This window comes from Parus major, chromosome 2, assembly GCF_001522545.3.
Source record: "Parus major isolate Abel chromosome 2, Parus_major1.1, whole genome shotgun sequence".
Taxonomy (NCBI): domain Eukaryota; kingdom Metazoa; phylum Chordata; class Aves; order Passeriformes; family Paridae; genus Parus; species Parus major.
Genome location: NC_031769.1, coordinates 138,230,285 through 138,246,742, shown reverse-complemented (window position 1 = coordinate 138,246,742; position 16,458 = coordinate 138,230,285). Strand labels below are relative to the sequence as shown.

At 41.3% G+C, this 16,458-nt stretch overlaps 1 protein-coding gene across 1 annotated transcript in view; it reads left to right on the top strand.

Moving 5' to 3' along the window:
• The window catches only part of SNTB1 (syntrophin beta 1), a 111,645-nt gene that overhangs the window by 64,843 nt on the left and 30,344 nt on the right, over positions 1–16,458 (top strand). The window contains exon 3 of the mRNA XM_015617141.3: positions 5,869–6,076. Coding sequence (XP_015472627.1) covers positions 5,869–6,076 — 208 coding nt within the window. The remainder of the gene's footprint in view (positions 1–5,868; positions 6,077–16,458) is intronic.

Here is a 16,458-nt window from a genome sequence, read left to right as displayed (position 1 = left end):
AGAGAGCTGATCTGCCAGCAGCCCTACTGATTTTTCCTGTTTCCATATCAGTTTTCACTCATGCTTGTGGATCACATGCACTTCTTTCCCCTGGGTCCTACTACAGCTCTTCCTAACAGCAACAGTGGCATTCCTTCTCAGAAGACATCTAATTCTTCTCCAAACCCATGATCTCTTACTTATACAGTAGCATGAGACCCTCCACTCTCTTCTCAGTTTGAAGGGGTCATTTACCACCATTACCAGCTGCAATCATATGCTCTGCCAAGCCCAGATGCAGTTCCAGCTGCAGAAGGTTTGCTTTGCTGCTGCTGCTTTGAGTTTGGCTGTGGCTTTGCTTCAGGGAAAACAGCTGTTTCAGGGAGCTGTGGTCAGTGTACTGAATATACCAATCACATCTTCTGTTCTTAGTATTTCAGCACCTTCTAAAGTTAAAACAAATTCCTGACATCTCTTATGAAATAATGCTGTTTGTGGGGTTTTTTTCCCAAATAATCGACCCCAACTGCTCCTTGAAACAGCGCTTTTGCCATTGTTTTGTGCTGAATCCACTGTGAAGAAGGCTGAACTCTATATTCCTGGATTACCAATATTCACTACAATTACAACCAGAATATAAAAGAAAAAATCAAGAAACTAAAATCTAAGTCTTTTGGGCACTGTGGTGTAAGATCCTGCTCTTTAATATCCATATACATTTAAAAGCTAATCACTTACTTTTGTGGTTGCTCTGAGTGGAGTAGGCAGTGTGTGATGTCTCTGCAGGCTGGTCAGCATCTGCATGCAATGGTGAGAGCAAGTCCATTGCAGAACCAAATCCTTTCTTTACTTGCACGTGGCACAACTCCACTGATACCCCTTTATTAAAGCCCAGTGGATGGCAAATTGAATCACCTGTGTCAGCTCATTAGTGATGTATCCACCCTCTGGTTGGACATCAGTCTAGTCCAGCTCCCAGGAAAGTATCTACATCATTTTTAGCACTGTAAGCTCAAAGTCACCAAGTAACTGTTAATACAAAAATACAGCAAGTTAATACAGTTAATACAGCAAGGACCCTTGTGACAGTGAGGGGACAGATAAAAATTCCACTTGATTACCATGTAGTGCTTGCTTGGTAAAATTGCTTTCAAATCCGTTTAGGTTCATCAAATGAAGATGCTTCTTCAGAGAATATGCTGGGGAATTACCTGCAAGCCTATCAGTCTCTCTCTCTGGAATATTTTCCTTGAAGACTAAGCCCAAAGTTTCCATTGCTTAATTTTAATGTATTCTGTTCCTGGTTCATCTCCTGATGCTGCATGTAGAATTCAAAAGAATTTTAATAGTTTTTAAAAATTTATTTTATAACAAAACCTACAACTATTTAAATATAAATCAGGTTGTGTTCTTCTATATCCCTCCTTTTCCTGGAAAGGCTCCTATGTTTTTCCATTCAGAAAAAAACAAAATTACTTACTGTGGTTTCATGTGCAGACAGTGATGGAGGGGACAGAGTGAACAGTTTGGCCTTTGATTCATCTTTAAGTCTGCAAAGTCAGTGACAGACTGTTTTGTTTCTCTCTGTGCCAGTGCAGAATCAAAGTAGTGTGATGGACTTGAATAACTCTGGCTCCAGCTTATCATTAACTTCAAGGGATTTACTCCACACTTTCATCAGTCACTGAATACATAATCTGACCCAGGAAGAGTCATGAAGTGTAGCTCAGTCCCCGATTTGGTCCTGAGCCAATGCTGGTGGCAGAAGTACTTTAAAGAGTTTTGATAAAAGGTATTTCTTAGATAATGAACACTCCTACAGAAGGAAGCTTTATCAAATGTGGAATGAATATGGTCTACCAAACATTTGCTTTCAACTTCTTCTGATCCTCTGTGAAGTAAAAAGTCTGATGAAGAAAGGGAGAGAGTTTTCCTCTTACGTGCCAGGTTACAGCATTTGGAAGCACTGGGTTTTGTGTCACCCCCGTGTTCTGCGGGTGGACAAGGGGATGCTGGAAACACTCCTCAGCTTATTGAGGGTCTTTGAGAAGGAGAGAGAAAATTACTCTTTTATTATAAGGTTTGCCAAATGATCTCTGAGAAAATGTGATATCATTCATATGCATTGCCAAGCTGGAGAGATGCCGCACATCTTGGCAGTCATCTAGAGCTAACATATAATTCCTTTGGGTTAGTATGGGCTTTATCAGAAACAGCTCCATATGCAGTATTTACATAACTGTGGTGGAGTGTGAGAATAAACACAGCTGTGGCATTGCCCTAAATATTTCAATTCAGTGGGGAATTAAGGGAACTTTATCACTGAACTGCAGATAAACAGAAGTCAGTAAGAGGTGGTCAGTTTAGCTAAGGAACAAATCAAAACTATAATGGCTAGACTTCTGGAAGCATTTAAGTGCCTTAGTCTTGCAGTTTACTAAGGTCACTTGTATTTTTTTCTTTTCAGAATGTATGGAAATGCCATCAGTCAGCTGCTATACAGAAAGCACCATCCAATTGGACTGGTGAATCAAAGCAGCGTGGGCTGAAAGGCAGAAAAGGAAAGAGTTTATAGGGATGCAGCACTTTCAGCATCTGATTGCAGTCAGAGCCCATAGATTTCTGGGAAGATTTAAAGTTTCTTTTAGTATCTCCATCCCAGTTGGCTGTGGAGACAGGAGTCCTGGGTTTTTGGTGGAAATTTGCAAGATTGGTTTCCTAAGGTTTTCTAGTCCTGATCTTACAGCAATCACCAGTAGCAGAATTCAGACAGTTGAAACTTAGACTTTAGGGTGTATATATAAATGTTGGCCTATGTAGCAGCTTGCTAAGGAGTGATGCTTGCAGCTGTATTTTTGGGAGTGGACAAGTGCTGTGGATAAAAAGAGTGATTTTCAGCACGGTCAATGCAGCATGTATTCCTGTTTTCAACTAAGTTTTGAGAAGTGTAGTGGTGTTGTCCAGTCATCTTGTTACTCAGCTCATGGAACAAGGATGTCTTTCTGCAATTGTTAGTGCATCACCATCAAACTTTGGTGACTGACAAGCAATCTCAAACTAGCTCTATTAGAAGTCACTGAGCAATGAGTATTTTTGCAAGCATTACTCAGTATGTGTGTATGCAGATGTATATTAGAATTTAGACTTTGATATCACATTTGAATATGTTGATAGTGGAAAGAATATGCATGGTTTAAGAACCCCTTAAACAGAACTGTTAAAACTGTCTAAATGTTCATTATTTTAGGGGACAGAACTCTTGTACAAATACTTAGTCACCATCAAGAAAAATACACTTTGATGAAGGCCCAAATACTAAAATACCTGTTTGTATGTTAATCCACTCGTTTGAAGGAAGAATTTACAAATTAGAGGTAACAAGTTGCCATTTGAAGCTCTTTCAGCTCTATATAATTTATTTTTACGTCAAAACCTGCTACAATTCTAACTTATAAAGAAATCACACAAGTTTGCTGCTGCTCCTTTGCAACTGAAAAAGCAGCACTTTCTTCTGAGTCTTGAGAGTCTGTGTTCAGCACTTTGTTTACTGCATGATGTGCTGTGAGTTTGTAGGTGGAAGTCCCCATGTAGAAACCACAGGCTTTGTAAAGAACATGGTTTCACACAATCTATATGGCGTGTTAACATTTTTCAAATGCAGTACAGTACTGCTGTGTTGTCCAAATAATTTTTGTTTTTAAAAGAAATATTAAAATGGGAGGCAGAGGACTGAAAATCCTGATTGCTGCTCCTGGCCTGTTCCCTGCCTTGTTCCCTGGGTTCTTCACTTTTCCACTTTTTTGTGGGTGAAATGAGGATGCTGTCACTGACCTCATTTGTGAAATGTTGCAAGATCTCCTGCCAAAAACTGTTCTGTAAATAATAAGCAACATTTCACTGATTATGACAATGTATTTTGAAAATCCAAACCTGTCTAGTTTGTTTTTGGTGGTGAATGCCTACAAGAACATGCTCCAACTCCAGAATCACAGTGGGACTCAGCAGTGGGAGAGCTGTGTTTGTGATGGAAAGACAGACGAGGAGTATGGTAGCTATGCATGATCAAAATGATCAGTGGACACAAATGGCTAAATCCTAACCATGAAGGAGATGGCTGTCTCTTAGCAGTTCAGAAAAAAATGAGAGTGTGATTTGGAATGTGCCTGTCTATAAATATAGTTTTCTAGTTCACAAGACTGCCACCATGTATCAAGGAATTTTGCTTTGGTACCTGAAACTGAAAATTTGGTGCATCCTAGAGTGGCTAAATAAGAAGATTAATTTTCAGATACTGCTGAACTGCAGCAGCTTTACTGAGGAAACATGCATTACTGTGTTGGCTCAGTGCTTCCTGAAAAATCAAGCCACTTCTTAAGCTACCCAGTGATTTAAGACCCTGTACAGTTCAGCTGCTGAGTATGGAAAATCATGACCTTTTCTATATTTAGAACAGTGTCTACGTGGAAACCTCCCCTTCTCAAAATGGACAAACATGAAACCAGGGATCCTTCCTCTCTGAGCCCCAGAGAGCTGTGCAGATTGAGTCACCTCTGTTCTGGATTCTGCTCTGGTTTAACCAAATAATTAAAACCTCTTAATTGTTAGTTAAGCTCCAAATTGCTGGATTTTGTAATTGCACAACAAATACATGCATTGCAGTATTGTTTTGAACTTCAACCTGAATAAATTCCACTGAACTAATTAATTTTCTGCTGCAGAAAGGAGCCATTGTGTGTCCCAGAGGCTGGGCAGCCATACACAGGACAGAAGAACATGCTTAGGCACAGATCCCAGGTCGAATTTGGGAGGGTAACATTCAGGACTGTCACTGTCCTTTTATAATAAAAAAGCACAAATGTGATACAGAGTTGAGTGATGGGCAATGACCAGGACTTTGTTTTATAATTGCCACATAAAGATAAAACAGGCTATTACTTTGTGGGTTATTTAACAGATGTTCAAGTAAAATGGCCCACACAGCTATGAAGAGTACACAAAGCCCCACTAATAATTGATAACTTCACTGAGAACAGTGCTGAAATAGCTGCAGCTGCCTGTCAAAGCACTTTTGTTGTTGTTGTTGTTAGCAAAGGTGTTGGCACAGGTTCCATTACCACAATGAACCGGATTCATTTTCCTGAAATCTGTGTTCAGTTGTACTTTTCAAACCACAGTGGAAACCCACAGGATAGTCCAGTAAGAATGTTTTCTTTGAAGCAAAACTCATTTCCTTCTACAGGAGTTTGAAAACCTGTAAAGGTGGCTGCCAGCAGCAATCGTATGATTGTTGTTAGCACTTTCTTGTTGCCACTGTTAGCAGGATGTAAATGGAGCATTGGGGATGCTGGTAACTCCTGGAGAAGGCCACTTGTGCTAGGCCTGTGTTAATGTGTAGTGGTATCACTGAAGCCACAGACCAATCCTAGGAAAATTCCTCTGTCTGAGGCGAGGCTGATTTTCATTTATCCCTGCATGTAAAAAATAAACACACTGAAAAACTCTGGTTGTGCCATGATAACCAGCTAAGGAAGGCAGCAGCTTATCCCTGCCCTCTCCACAGTCATCTTCCATGCAGTTTGCAGTTTTGGACAGTGTCCATGTCAGTGAATATTCCTCTTGCCTTTATATTTGAAATTCCTATTGACATGCTGTATGTGGGATTGTATCAGCACTGGCAAATCCCCTTCTCAAGGGTGTTGTAATACCAGTAGAGATCTGGCTTCAGTTAAGATGATCCTACTCTATTCAGGTATTGAAAAGGTAAGTTTTTAGTGCTAGGTCTCAATATTAGTATCCTTTTTAACTCATTGCATTCACTAAACGAGGTAATAAATTTAGTTGCCTATTAGTATATGAATGAACATAATGTTTTTCCCCCCATTTTTCTAGAATTATTGAAGTTCATTCACCTGATGCCAAGCACACCGTGGTGCTCAGGAGTAAGGATTCAGCTACAGCCCAGGCCTGGTTCAATGCCATCCACTCCAGTGTCAATGAGCTCATCCCCAGGGTGATTGCAGAGGTCAGAGACCAGCTGGGTAAAACAGGGATTGCTGGAAGTCGAGAAATTAGGCATCTAGGCTGGCTTGCAGAAAAGGTAACAAAAACATTCTTATTTTAATTTCTAAGCTCTCTCTTTTATTCTCTGTTCCTGACTTCAGCCTTGTCTGGGAGTAGAGAGACTAAATGAGATTCTGGGGTTTGATTTACCTTTTCTTGAAGACTTTTCTTAATATGCCAAAGTTTGTGCTTTAAGAAACAAGCAGAAAACTTCAATGTCCTCATAGTCTTTTCTTCCACGTGCCAATTAACAAAGACTTTCCTGGGAGATCAAAAAGTCTCATGTCAAGTTCAAGGATTGTACAAGAGTCACAAAAACTGACACCAGCCCTTGAGATTACCTGCTGTTATAACTCCTGTCATGTATATGAGTTGTCACCTTCCTGCTCTCAGATTGGGAAGTACCTATTTACATGGGCCATGGGCCACCCCTCTGCTGTGCCTGGCCTCTGGAGCTGGGCATGATCTGGAGCTTCCCATAAAGGCTGGGAATTGTTCTTTAATTGTACCACTGTGTTTGAGCTGAGCATCCTGTCAGGCTGAGCTTGCAATTGCAACTCTTGCCTCTCTTTCAAGGTTTTAGTCTTAAAATGTTTTATACACAGAGAAAACCTGGTGTTCATTTCGAGAGTACTTTGGGATGTGTTGACCTGTGGAAAAACAACCCATGAATGCACAGGGGTCGTATCAATATTAGATAATCTGCTTTTAAATCAGTAGCCTCAGAATTCATTTTAGGCACTGTACCAGCTGATAGGTGTGGTTTTGCTATGGTAGCAGTGTTAGAATTGTGCCTAGAAATAATTCCCATCCATTTACTGCCTGGGCAGCCTTTCAGAGCATCTCTGCCCCTTCAGCTGGGGTGTGTGGAAAAATGGCCACTGTGTACACACTGCTCTTTCAACCTGTGCATCCAGCACAGATGTGGAAAACTGACTGTAACTGCCCTAAAAAAAATACTGTATGTTTTATCTCTTTTGGGATTTTGTAGATGAAAATATGGAAGCCACAGGCACAGATGCTATATTTCAATCTAGTGTCCTTTAAGAAGGCACATCATTAATTTTTAGTAAAACATGGGTCACTCCACACCACTTGCAGTGACACAAAGATTGCAAAGCCTTTCAGACAGATTTTGTATCTTTTCCTGTCCCTCCCTCCAAGCTCACAGAGTTGGGGCAACAGCAAAACTCTTTGGTTTAGTGCTGTAGAAAGTGTAAAAGTCTGGGGGAATAATTTGGGATTAAAACACCAAAGGACTGGTAAGTAAATTTTAGCAGTATTAAACTGTACAGCCATGTATAGTTGAATCTTGTTTTCCTTTTTGTACTTCTGTAAACCTATAAAAAGCTGAACATAAGGGGCTTTTCCTGTTACAAAATGCTTTCCTCTGAAGGATCACTGTAGTAGATCATAGAGATGTAAGTATATCAGATCATCTTAAGTAGATACATCCCATTCCCATGCTTCTCTCTTTCTCCTTTTTTTTTTTTTCTTGGTTTTTTCTTTTTCCCCTTATGGGCTGAAATCTTATTTTGTGTTACTCAATATAGATCACTTTGAGGTTTTCCTAAATTTAGTGGTGAAACTTGTTTTGCCTTTGTTAGGGTCAGGCTGTGGCTCTGTGCATGTTCCAGTGTATTTATGGTGGCTGTTGCCAAGAATTAGCCTTGAGAGATTTGCAGTGACATTGTTACTGAAAAGGCAACTTGGTTTTTTTTCACTAAAAACCATCCAGAACCCTGCAGTAGTAACAGAGTGATGTCAAAAGTTCCCACCTTTCTCTCATGTTGGAGACCTGTTGAAAAGTAGAGAAAATCCCTACATGTGGCAAAATGGGATATGAAATTCTTTTTATTTTCTTACTGGTCTGTGGGCTGTAAAGCCTGGATGAAAGAGATAACCTGAATATACTCTGTGTATGCCAGATGTTTATATAGTGTTTCAGAGGAGGTATTCAAGGCAGCTGAGGGAGGTGCTGACCAGAGATGCTCCTTGTGAAATACCTGGGTTTGTTAGTGGGAAGAGGTTAAATTCTGCAGTGATTTGTGGAAGTCACTGTGAATACCAGTGTGGTTGTTTGACTCTGCCTGGATGCCAGGTGCTCACCAAAGCTGCTGTATTGCTCCCCCTCTTCAGTTGGACAGGAGAGAGAACAGAAAAGGAACAGAGAACAGAGATTTAAGGTCAGGGAAACATAATTCACCAATTATCATCATGGGCTAAACAGACTCGACTTGGGGAAAATTTAATTGAAATTATTACCAAACAAACCAGAGTGGGGTAATGAGAAAATAAAACCAAATCTTAAAAAAACCTTTTCCCTGCCCCTCTCTTCTTCCCTTACTTGTGATTTTCTCTACTTTTCTCCCTCCCTGTGGCCCAAGAGGACAGGAATGGAGTTGTGGTCAGTTCATCACACCTTGTCTCTGCTGCTCCTTCCTCCTCAGGGAGGGCTCCTCACACTGCTGCCCTGCTCCAGGGTGGGGTCCCTCCTGCAGGAGCCAGTCCTCCAGGAACTTCTCCAACATGAGTCCTTCCCATGGGCAGCAGCTCCTCACAAACTGCTCCTGCATGGATCCCCAGCAGCCTCACAGGTCCTGCCTGCTCCAGCGTGGACACCTCTCTCCACAGGGCCACCAGTCCTGCCAGGAGCCAGCTCCAGCATGGACTTCCCACAGGGTCACAAAAGCGTCTTAAACTGTAACTTTTGAGACAGATTTTATGGCATCATATTATGTTCTTTAGATAGCATATCCTTAAAGTGAGTTCTCACCAAAATGAGATGACTGTGAGCTGAATTCCTGTGCTTGTTTGGGGAATGCAAAATGTAATCCCATAGAAATTTCACTGTAATTTGCTGTGATTACTCTCTGCTTCAATTAAACTATTTCCTGGTTTGATATTTTTTATGTGACTGCTCTAAACTTAGCTCTAAACTTCAACCTACATGACATTATGAAAATAGATTCATTAGGGGAGCCTCCCTCAGGTGGGTAACATTAAAATGAATAGTAGGTTATCTAAGATACAAAGCCATTGCATGCTAACAGGATTCTACCACCTTAATTGAACTTCTCTGTCGAGAAAGCACTAAACTTGTGGTCTTCAACCTGAAACTTCCATCTTGCAAGCCCACCTTCAGGTTCCTGGGAGGCAGTCAGGGTCTGTCTGCTGGTAAATAGAGAGCTCTGCATCACTTTAAGAAAGAAAATGTTCTCTTTGACCTTCTTACAGGCAAGGAGAAAAACAGCCAGAAGCAACCATTAGAGATGCCATATTCCCTCTATTATTAAGGAAGTAGCCCAGCCCTCACCTTGGCCTTATGAAGGTTTCTAAAGCTGACCAAGGATTAGGGAGTTGTAATAGTGACCAGTGTTCTAAAACTTCTCTGTAACTAAGAGAAATACCAGGTGCTGGTTTGTAACGAGGTGTGTGCACTCCTCATCACTTTGTGTTTCCTGTATTTGTCTTTTCACTTCAGCAAGACCTGTGCATTTACCAGTTGTGCAAAGCACGAGGGAATAGTTACATTGTGTTTTAATCTGCCCAGGTCTTGTCTTTTTATGATGTTCTCTATAAAGATATTTTTAGCAACCAAATGAAAAAAAATTAGTAATCTAATCTAAATTGAGGAGTTTTTCCAAATGTGTATTGTTTCTGCTCTTCCAGAAACACTTTCAATCCTTGTAGAATGTCTTCTCCAGCTTTCCCCTCCTCCTTTTTTAAACACTTCTGCACATCTCATGACTTACAGAGAAGCTGAAACAGGCATGGCTGCTCTTCTCCTTACACTTACCCATCTACCACTGAGTTTCTTCATGAGGAGCAAATTCTGCTCTGAATGAAGAGCTAAAACACTGAGGAAATGCTGGTTTATTTTATCACTCTGAAACGTCTGCTCCAATAGACCAAAATATTGTTGGCAAAAGCTTTATCTGGATTTTTTCTTTAATGCAAGCACAAAAAGGTGTTCTGGCAAAAGGGGTTTTGTGAAGGTAGCTTTTGCCAATTCAGCAGTCAGCTACACAAGCATGACTGGCTTCAGGGGCAGCTGGAACTGTAGCCAGGCGCCAGCGTCAAGCTGGGTCGGTTAAGAAAAAAGCCCAAAACTAAATGAAACCCTGTGCTGTGCATCTCTCTCTGTCCTCACTGTGCCAGTGATACTTTTCATGTAGGCTTGGAAGAAAGAAGAAGTGCCTCTGCAGCCAGAGACTGTTCTCCTTTCCGGATGTCAAATGTCTTACAGGCAGTGGGCTTCTTAAAATTATCTCAAAGCTCCTTTGAGAAACTTAAAAGTAGGAATTGCTGCAAGTTGTCTTTTAGAATGTTAATTTTTGAAGCTGCAGAAAAAGCGACCCTACGGACTTTTTTCGCTAGATCTTAACCCCAGCACCTGGTTCCTGGTCATGTTGCTCTGCCTGAGCAGGGTGAGGGTGTTGCTGCTCCCACAAATCTGCTGTGGGTTTCAGAGGGAAGACCTGAGGGGAAATAACCAGAGCAGCATGGTGAACCAGAGTTGTTTTTCAGCTCCTGACACTATCTCTGAAATGAAAAGTGTGTTAATATATTACAGGCTGTTCAGTCTCCTCAAACCATAGATAACCATATCATTGTGTTAGTGCTGAAGTGCAAGGCATGTCACAGCAGAGTGATCTTCAGTATCGAGCTGTATATTGCAGTATTACATTTATCTCCCTGCTCTCACTCTAATTCAGAGGAGCTAGTGATAACAGGAAAATTGTGAGACGTGCAAGCTGTCCAAACAAGATTTAGGCAAATGACATGAGAGTGTATTTGAGGTTATTTTTCTTCCCCGGTATGAAATGAAAATGTTACCATTCCCTTAGGAAGCATGTCCACAGGTTAGCATCACAGACAAATGAGTTTTCAAATGGTGATCTTTAGTTAAAAAAATTTACATAATTTCCAAATTGTAAAAGTGAGCTTAAGATTTCTTTGTCTGAGAAAACCACCAGCCCACCATGTAGTTAAAACATTTTGCCATTATTTAACGTGATGTGTCCGATGCTATCTGATCTTATTTATTTATATCTGACTTTAATCCACCTTCCTGTGAAGCACAGCATCTGCTAGGCAGCATTTTAAAAAATGTGGCATGGCTGTGGTTGCAGCTGCCACTGTTCCCCTTAGCACTCCCAGCTCTTCCATCATAGTGGTGGCAGTTCTGGTAGAAAAGTCATTACTTTTGGAGGGACACCATTAATTTTCTGCAGGTTTTGTGACAGAGGCAAATCCCAGTGCAAGACAAGTAGTGAGAACCTGTGGCAAGGAGGAGGAGATTGGGAAGCTGCTGCTTCATTAGGCAGTGTGTCACTTTCTCAGGGGTGGCTTCCTCATCAGGCTGCACCGTCTGAACCAGCAGCATTTTCAGGAATAAAATCCAGGTTATACTAATCCCCAGGTCTCTCTTCCGTGCCTGGAAAGTACCTGTGCATGTTTAGGTGAGCCTACAGCAAGCTTTGGGTTGTACTGTTAACCCAGTACAAATCAATATATGATTTAACCAGATAAATAAACTGCTAGAAAAATGGGTGTTTGCTAAAAAACTATTACTGAAATGCCTAATTTATTTGCAAGGGATTTACAGACAAGTTTGTAAATACTACCCAGCTATGATATCCAGGAAGAAGAGCAAGGCAATTCAGTCCTTCTCTCCTGTTTTTTGTGGCTAAAGAAGGATGCAATTTCTCATATTGATAATATGCATCCGGTCATAATCTCAAAATTGTTCTGACCTTTTAGAGATTACACATTCCTCAAATGGAAAACTTTCTCTGTGTCCTAAATTAGAAATTGCACTTTTAAATACCAGCTAATGACTTGCTCTGGAGCACTTATAACTTCTTATAAATTAAGAATACTGGTTTTGCTCTGTGTCACTTAACCTTGCAGGTTATTAATTACAGAACTTATTTGTTTGCTTTGTAAAACACTAGAACAGAGTTCTTAATTACATTAACAGTCTTCATTATCTGGGATAACGATCAGCCTGTTCTTAGGAAAGACGTAAACCTGAAATAGCATGAAGAGTAATTTCCTCTCCAAGCTTCAGTGAAGTTCCTCCACAGGCCATTTTTACCAGCAGTGACATCGTTCTCTCCTTGCTTTCAGTGCCTTCAGTAAATGGCTCTACTAAGGAAAACTCAGGCTGGAAACAGCCTTTTCATTCACTGCAGTGTTTTAAAGGATTTGCCAGTCTATATCTGTAACACGTTCTATCTGTAACACTATTTCTTCTCATGCCAATGAGAGACAAGCAAATAATAAAATTAAAGTGAGGTGCTCATTGCAAGGGGTCTGGAAAGAAGAATAGGTGTAGGTAAACAATGAAAAATTGTAGGAATATGGTGGTAAATGCAATGAAGAACCTGAAATCAAAAGTCTGTATTTCTGCAATACAGTTGGTTGTTATAGTGAAGGAAAACCCCTCTATCAGATAATTATAGAGCACAGTTAAATAGCAAGTAAGCTCTGTTGTGCCTGTGGTAGCCTTCAGGTATTAAATTATTCTTGCAGAAGTTGAGCTGCAGTGTGAACTGGGCCCTGCATATCCCCTGGCCCTTCCCATGAGGGCTGCATTAGTTCTGGTCAGATCCCAGCAGAGGTAATCTCATCCTTCCCACTCTCCCTCTCCCTCTGCTTTGATCTGACTGCCCTTGCAGATGACTTAGCTTTCTCCATAAAATACAGTACATATCTATTGCTGTTCCTATGAACCCCAGGAATGATGAGAAATTTCCTTTTTATAATCATTCCTCTCTATAGTTTTATTTAACTTCTCCCTCCCTGCATCAGGAAGAGCTCAGAGCTCGAGGTGTGGCTGCTGCTGTCAGCTATGCCTGCACTGGCAGGGGGACACCACCACAGGCAGGATCCACTTGGCTGTGCTGTGACAGGGGCTCTGCAGATGTCTGGTCAGCAAACCCGGGCTAGGGGTTGAGAGGGGAAATGCTGGCTGAGGCTTGAAAGGAGGGAGAGGATGCTGAAAGGAAATGGGGAGTTGGGAGCCTTCCTGAGCTGTGGGAGCTGTTGCTGTTGGTTCCTCCAACAGAACAGGGTGGTGGCTGTGGGACCACATCCTAGTGTGGTCTGAAGCACGTCCTGATGTGCACTGCCTGCCTTGCACAGTGTGTCTGCCACAGCACAAATACTTAACTCTTTGTTCTAGATAATCCAAACTGGAACTGCTCTTTGGCTGGCTTGGGTTTTTCTGTACAAGGAGCTTTCTAGATTTTGGTAGATTAGGTATTTTCTTCCTAGATTGTGCTAAATTTTCAGGATGTTGGGCCTTTCCATCTTTGCCTTGGCAGCTGCAGTTGATCTGTACAAAAGGATCCAGCTCCCCTCGTGCATGTGCTGGGTCATCTCTCCTTTTGGGGCTGCACAGGTTTGAAAGCCTCTGTTTGAACATATTTGAAATACAGTTCATTTGAAAAAAAAACCCAGCAAAAATACAGCTGTGATGTGAAGGAAGGCTTTGATCCCCTTCCTTCCAAAGCTGGGGAAAGGTTTCCTTTTTTCTTTCAGCCTCTGACAGAAAATACTGCAAGAAAGATAGTAAAGGAATTGGAGGCAGTGATGCTCTTTGGTATTCAAATGTGATTTAAATGCAGCATGAACCTCCTGTATCAAACACGTTGCATAGGGAACAGAGACCTCTACTTAACTCCAGCACTGCTGTTAGTGGGGAGTACAGGGAAGTCTTCCTAATTATCTGAAGTGCTTAATTGCCAAAACAACTGATCTGCTTCTGCCCCAGTGTGTTTCTACCTCCTCTCACTGATGCAAGTAGGAGCCAGCAGGGGTGGAAGAGGAAAGGGAAGTGCCTGTTCTTGCCCAGCTGTGGGATGCAGGATGGGAGAAACCAGACCAGCACAATGGGTGAGGAAGGTGTGGAGCTCATCCTGGGCACTTGGAGAAGCAATGGAGTGGTTATTCAGGTTAAGGAAGCTGCCATTGAGGCAATACTTTGGGGCAAACTCAGCTGAAAGAAAGAGCGAGACAAATGCAGTCTGAGCAGTAGGAAAGTGCATTGACCACAGTGACACGAGCAGTGCTGGGGATACTCCTCAGCCCCTGGATCCACCTCACTTCTCTGGCCCAAGCAGACTTAGGCTGATCCCCAGGGCTGATCCACCCTGAGTACACATCTGTGCAATGCTGGCAAGCCCTGTTTTGCAAGAGCTATGCCCTTGCACTCTGTTTGCTCATTTGTCTGCATTTTTCTGCTTACAGGCTGCATGTTACAAGCTTGAAAGGAAAGGAATTGTCTATCTTAGAGAATCCTGGATTTTTCAGGCATTAAGTTCCCATCAAGCTGCATTTTTTCTGTTCAACGTTACCTGGTTCTCATTTGCTGTTTTTGTCTCCTGATGTTAAAGATCACCTTCAGGGGAATGGAGGGGCCTGTTAGGGGAGTGTTGACCTTCAGGCTTTGCCCAGTATGAATTCCTCTCACCTCAGTCATTGTTTCTTTGGTTTTTTCTAGCATAACAATACTCCTATTTCAGCTTTTTGATTAATGGCATGAATAAGTAGATCAGAAAGCAGCAGAACTGGCTATGATAAAGCTTCCGCAGTCCTTCTTCTCCCCCCAGGTCCCTCAGCTGATCCCCAGAGAAAACTTCTGGCAAAAGTAGAGCTATTCTTAGTAAAAGTACCCTAATTTAGAGGGAAGCATTTGGATTCTTTCCTCTCTTTTTGCATATTATTGTCCCACAATCACACTCCCCCACTCAGCCTGCAGTCAGAGGAGTGCTATCTCTACCCACAAATGCTTTTAGGACAGATGAGCTGGTTAATGTTGGAGGGCTGTTGTGGAAGAGCAGAGTATCACTGCTGCTACAAGCAGGAGCAATATATGCCTTGAAAGCTGTTTTCCCAAACAACTGTTAACAGAGAAAAATAAACAGATTTTCTAAATATATCTTGAGAAGAAGTTGTGTTCTCTTTTGGAAAGAGGGATTGACCTTTAGAAGAATAAGAGAGTTTTAAAAGAACAGTGAAGCGGGAAAAGTTATATGTGTTACAATTTTCACTGTGGCAAGACATTCAGTCAGTGCCTACTCTACAAATCCAGTTCTCTGATTAATGTAATAAGTTCCTAAGGCTATTAATACCAGCCTTTTATCTTACTATCGAATCTTGTAAAAATAAAATTATACTCCATAATACCATGAGAACTCTTACAAAAACATGCAATTAGACAATTCTATTGCAACAGAGCAACTGTGTAGATTGCAGGGAAGTATTTCTCACACAGTCTAATTGTTGTATCAATAATATTTTCCAAACCCTTCATTACTGAGGAAGAAATAACATGCTGATACCATAGGTAGAACAGCACAGTTTTGAAGTGCTGATTTCAGGGCTTGACTGTGGCAAAAGTTCTTGAGTATGAGTGAAATCCTTGTAAGAACTGTACTTGAAACAAATCCACAATTGAAAAGGTTTCACGTATTATTCCTCTTCTCTCTCCCAGTTTTAAATTAATGATTGTTTTATTTTAGTTATTTTAAGATGGGAAATGTTTTGACAATGGAGTTTTAACATTAAAAAAAAACCTGCTGCTGATTAAAAAAAAAAAAATTTTATTCCCTTTACTCCAGATTCTTCAGAACTGACGATTTATTTCTGCCTGCAGAATTACCCTCTCTTCTTAAGTGGACAGTAATTGATAGTGCACATTATGATAATTAGTCTAACGAGTCTCCTAAACCCCAAGCCCCACAGCTATCTTTAAGCTCCACATTATCTTCAGTGTCTGTAATGTAAATAAAAGCTTTAGAAAAGGACTGAAAGTAAATTTGATAGTGAAGGAACCTTGTTGTCCTCTCCAAGGGGTTTCCTCTACTCATTTTTAATGAGGCCCATGTTAGTTGTCATTTGTACCTTCCCTGATGAATAGTTTGGAAGAAAAGCTTTCTCCGTGCACAGCGAAATTTGTGCCAAGTTTCTGACCTTTGCTTTTGGTGAGACCTGATTTGATTCTCAGTCCCAAGCCCAAACATATTGTTGGATCAATCACGCTGATTTTTGGCTCAGATAGTAACGCAGGGCTAATGAGTTGTGCTGTGTACACATTAACCTCAGACCCGGAGCGCTTTCGGCAGGCTCGGAGCAGGACGCGCATTCAGTGCTGGCATCTGAATAGAAGGAGACGATTGAAAACAGTGGGGCAGTATCACAGCTTCACTGCTTGTGGGATGTGGGATTTAATCAAAGCTGGAAAAACAAACTGCCTTCTGTTCCGTTTGGGAAAAAAAACCACAACCACCTCAGCACCATAAAGGTGCTTTATGAACTGTGAAATAGAGAGGAAAGCCTGAATGTTTAAACAGTAAGACAATGATTCTACTAGCAAAAGGGAATCTGCTTCGGGGAACAGCCTTTGAA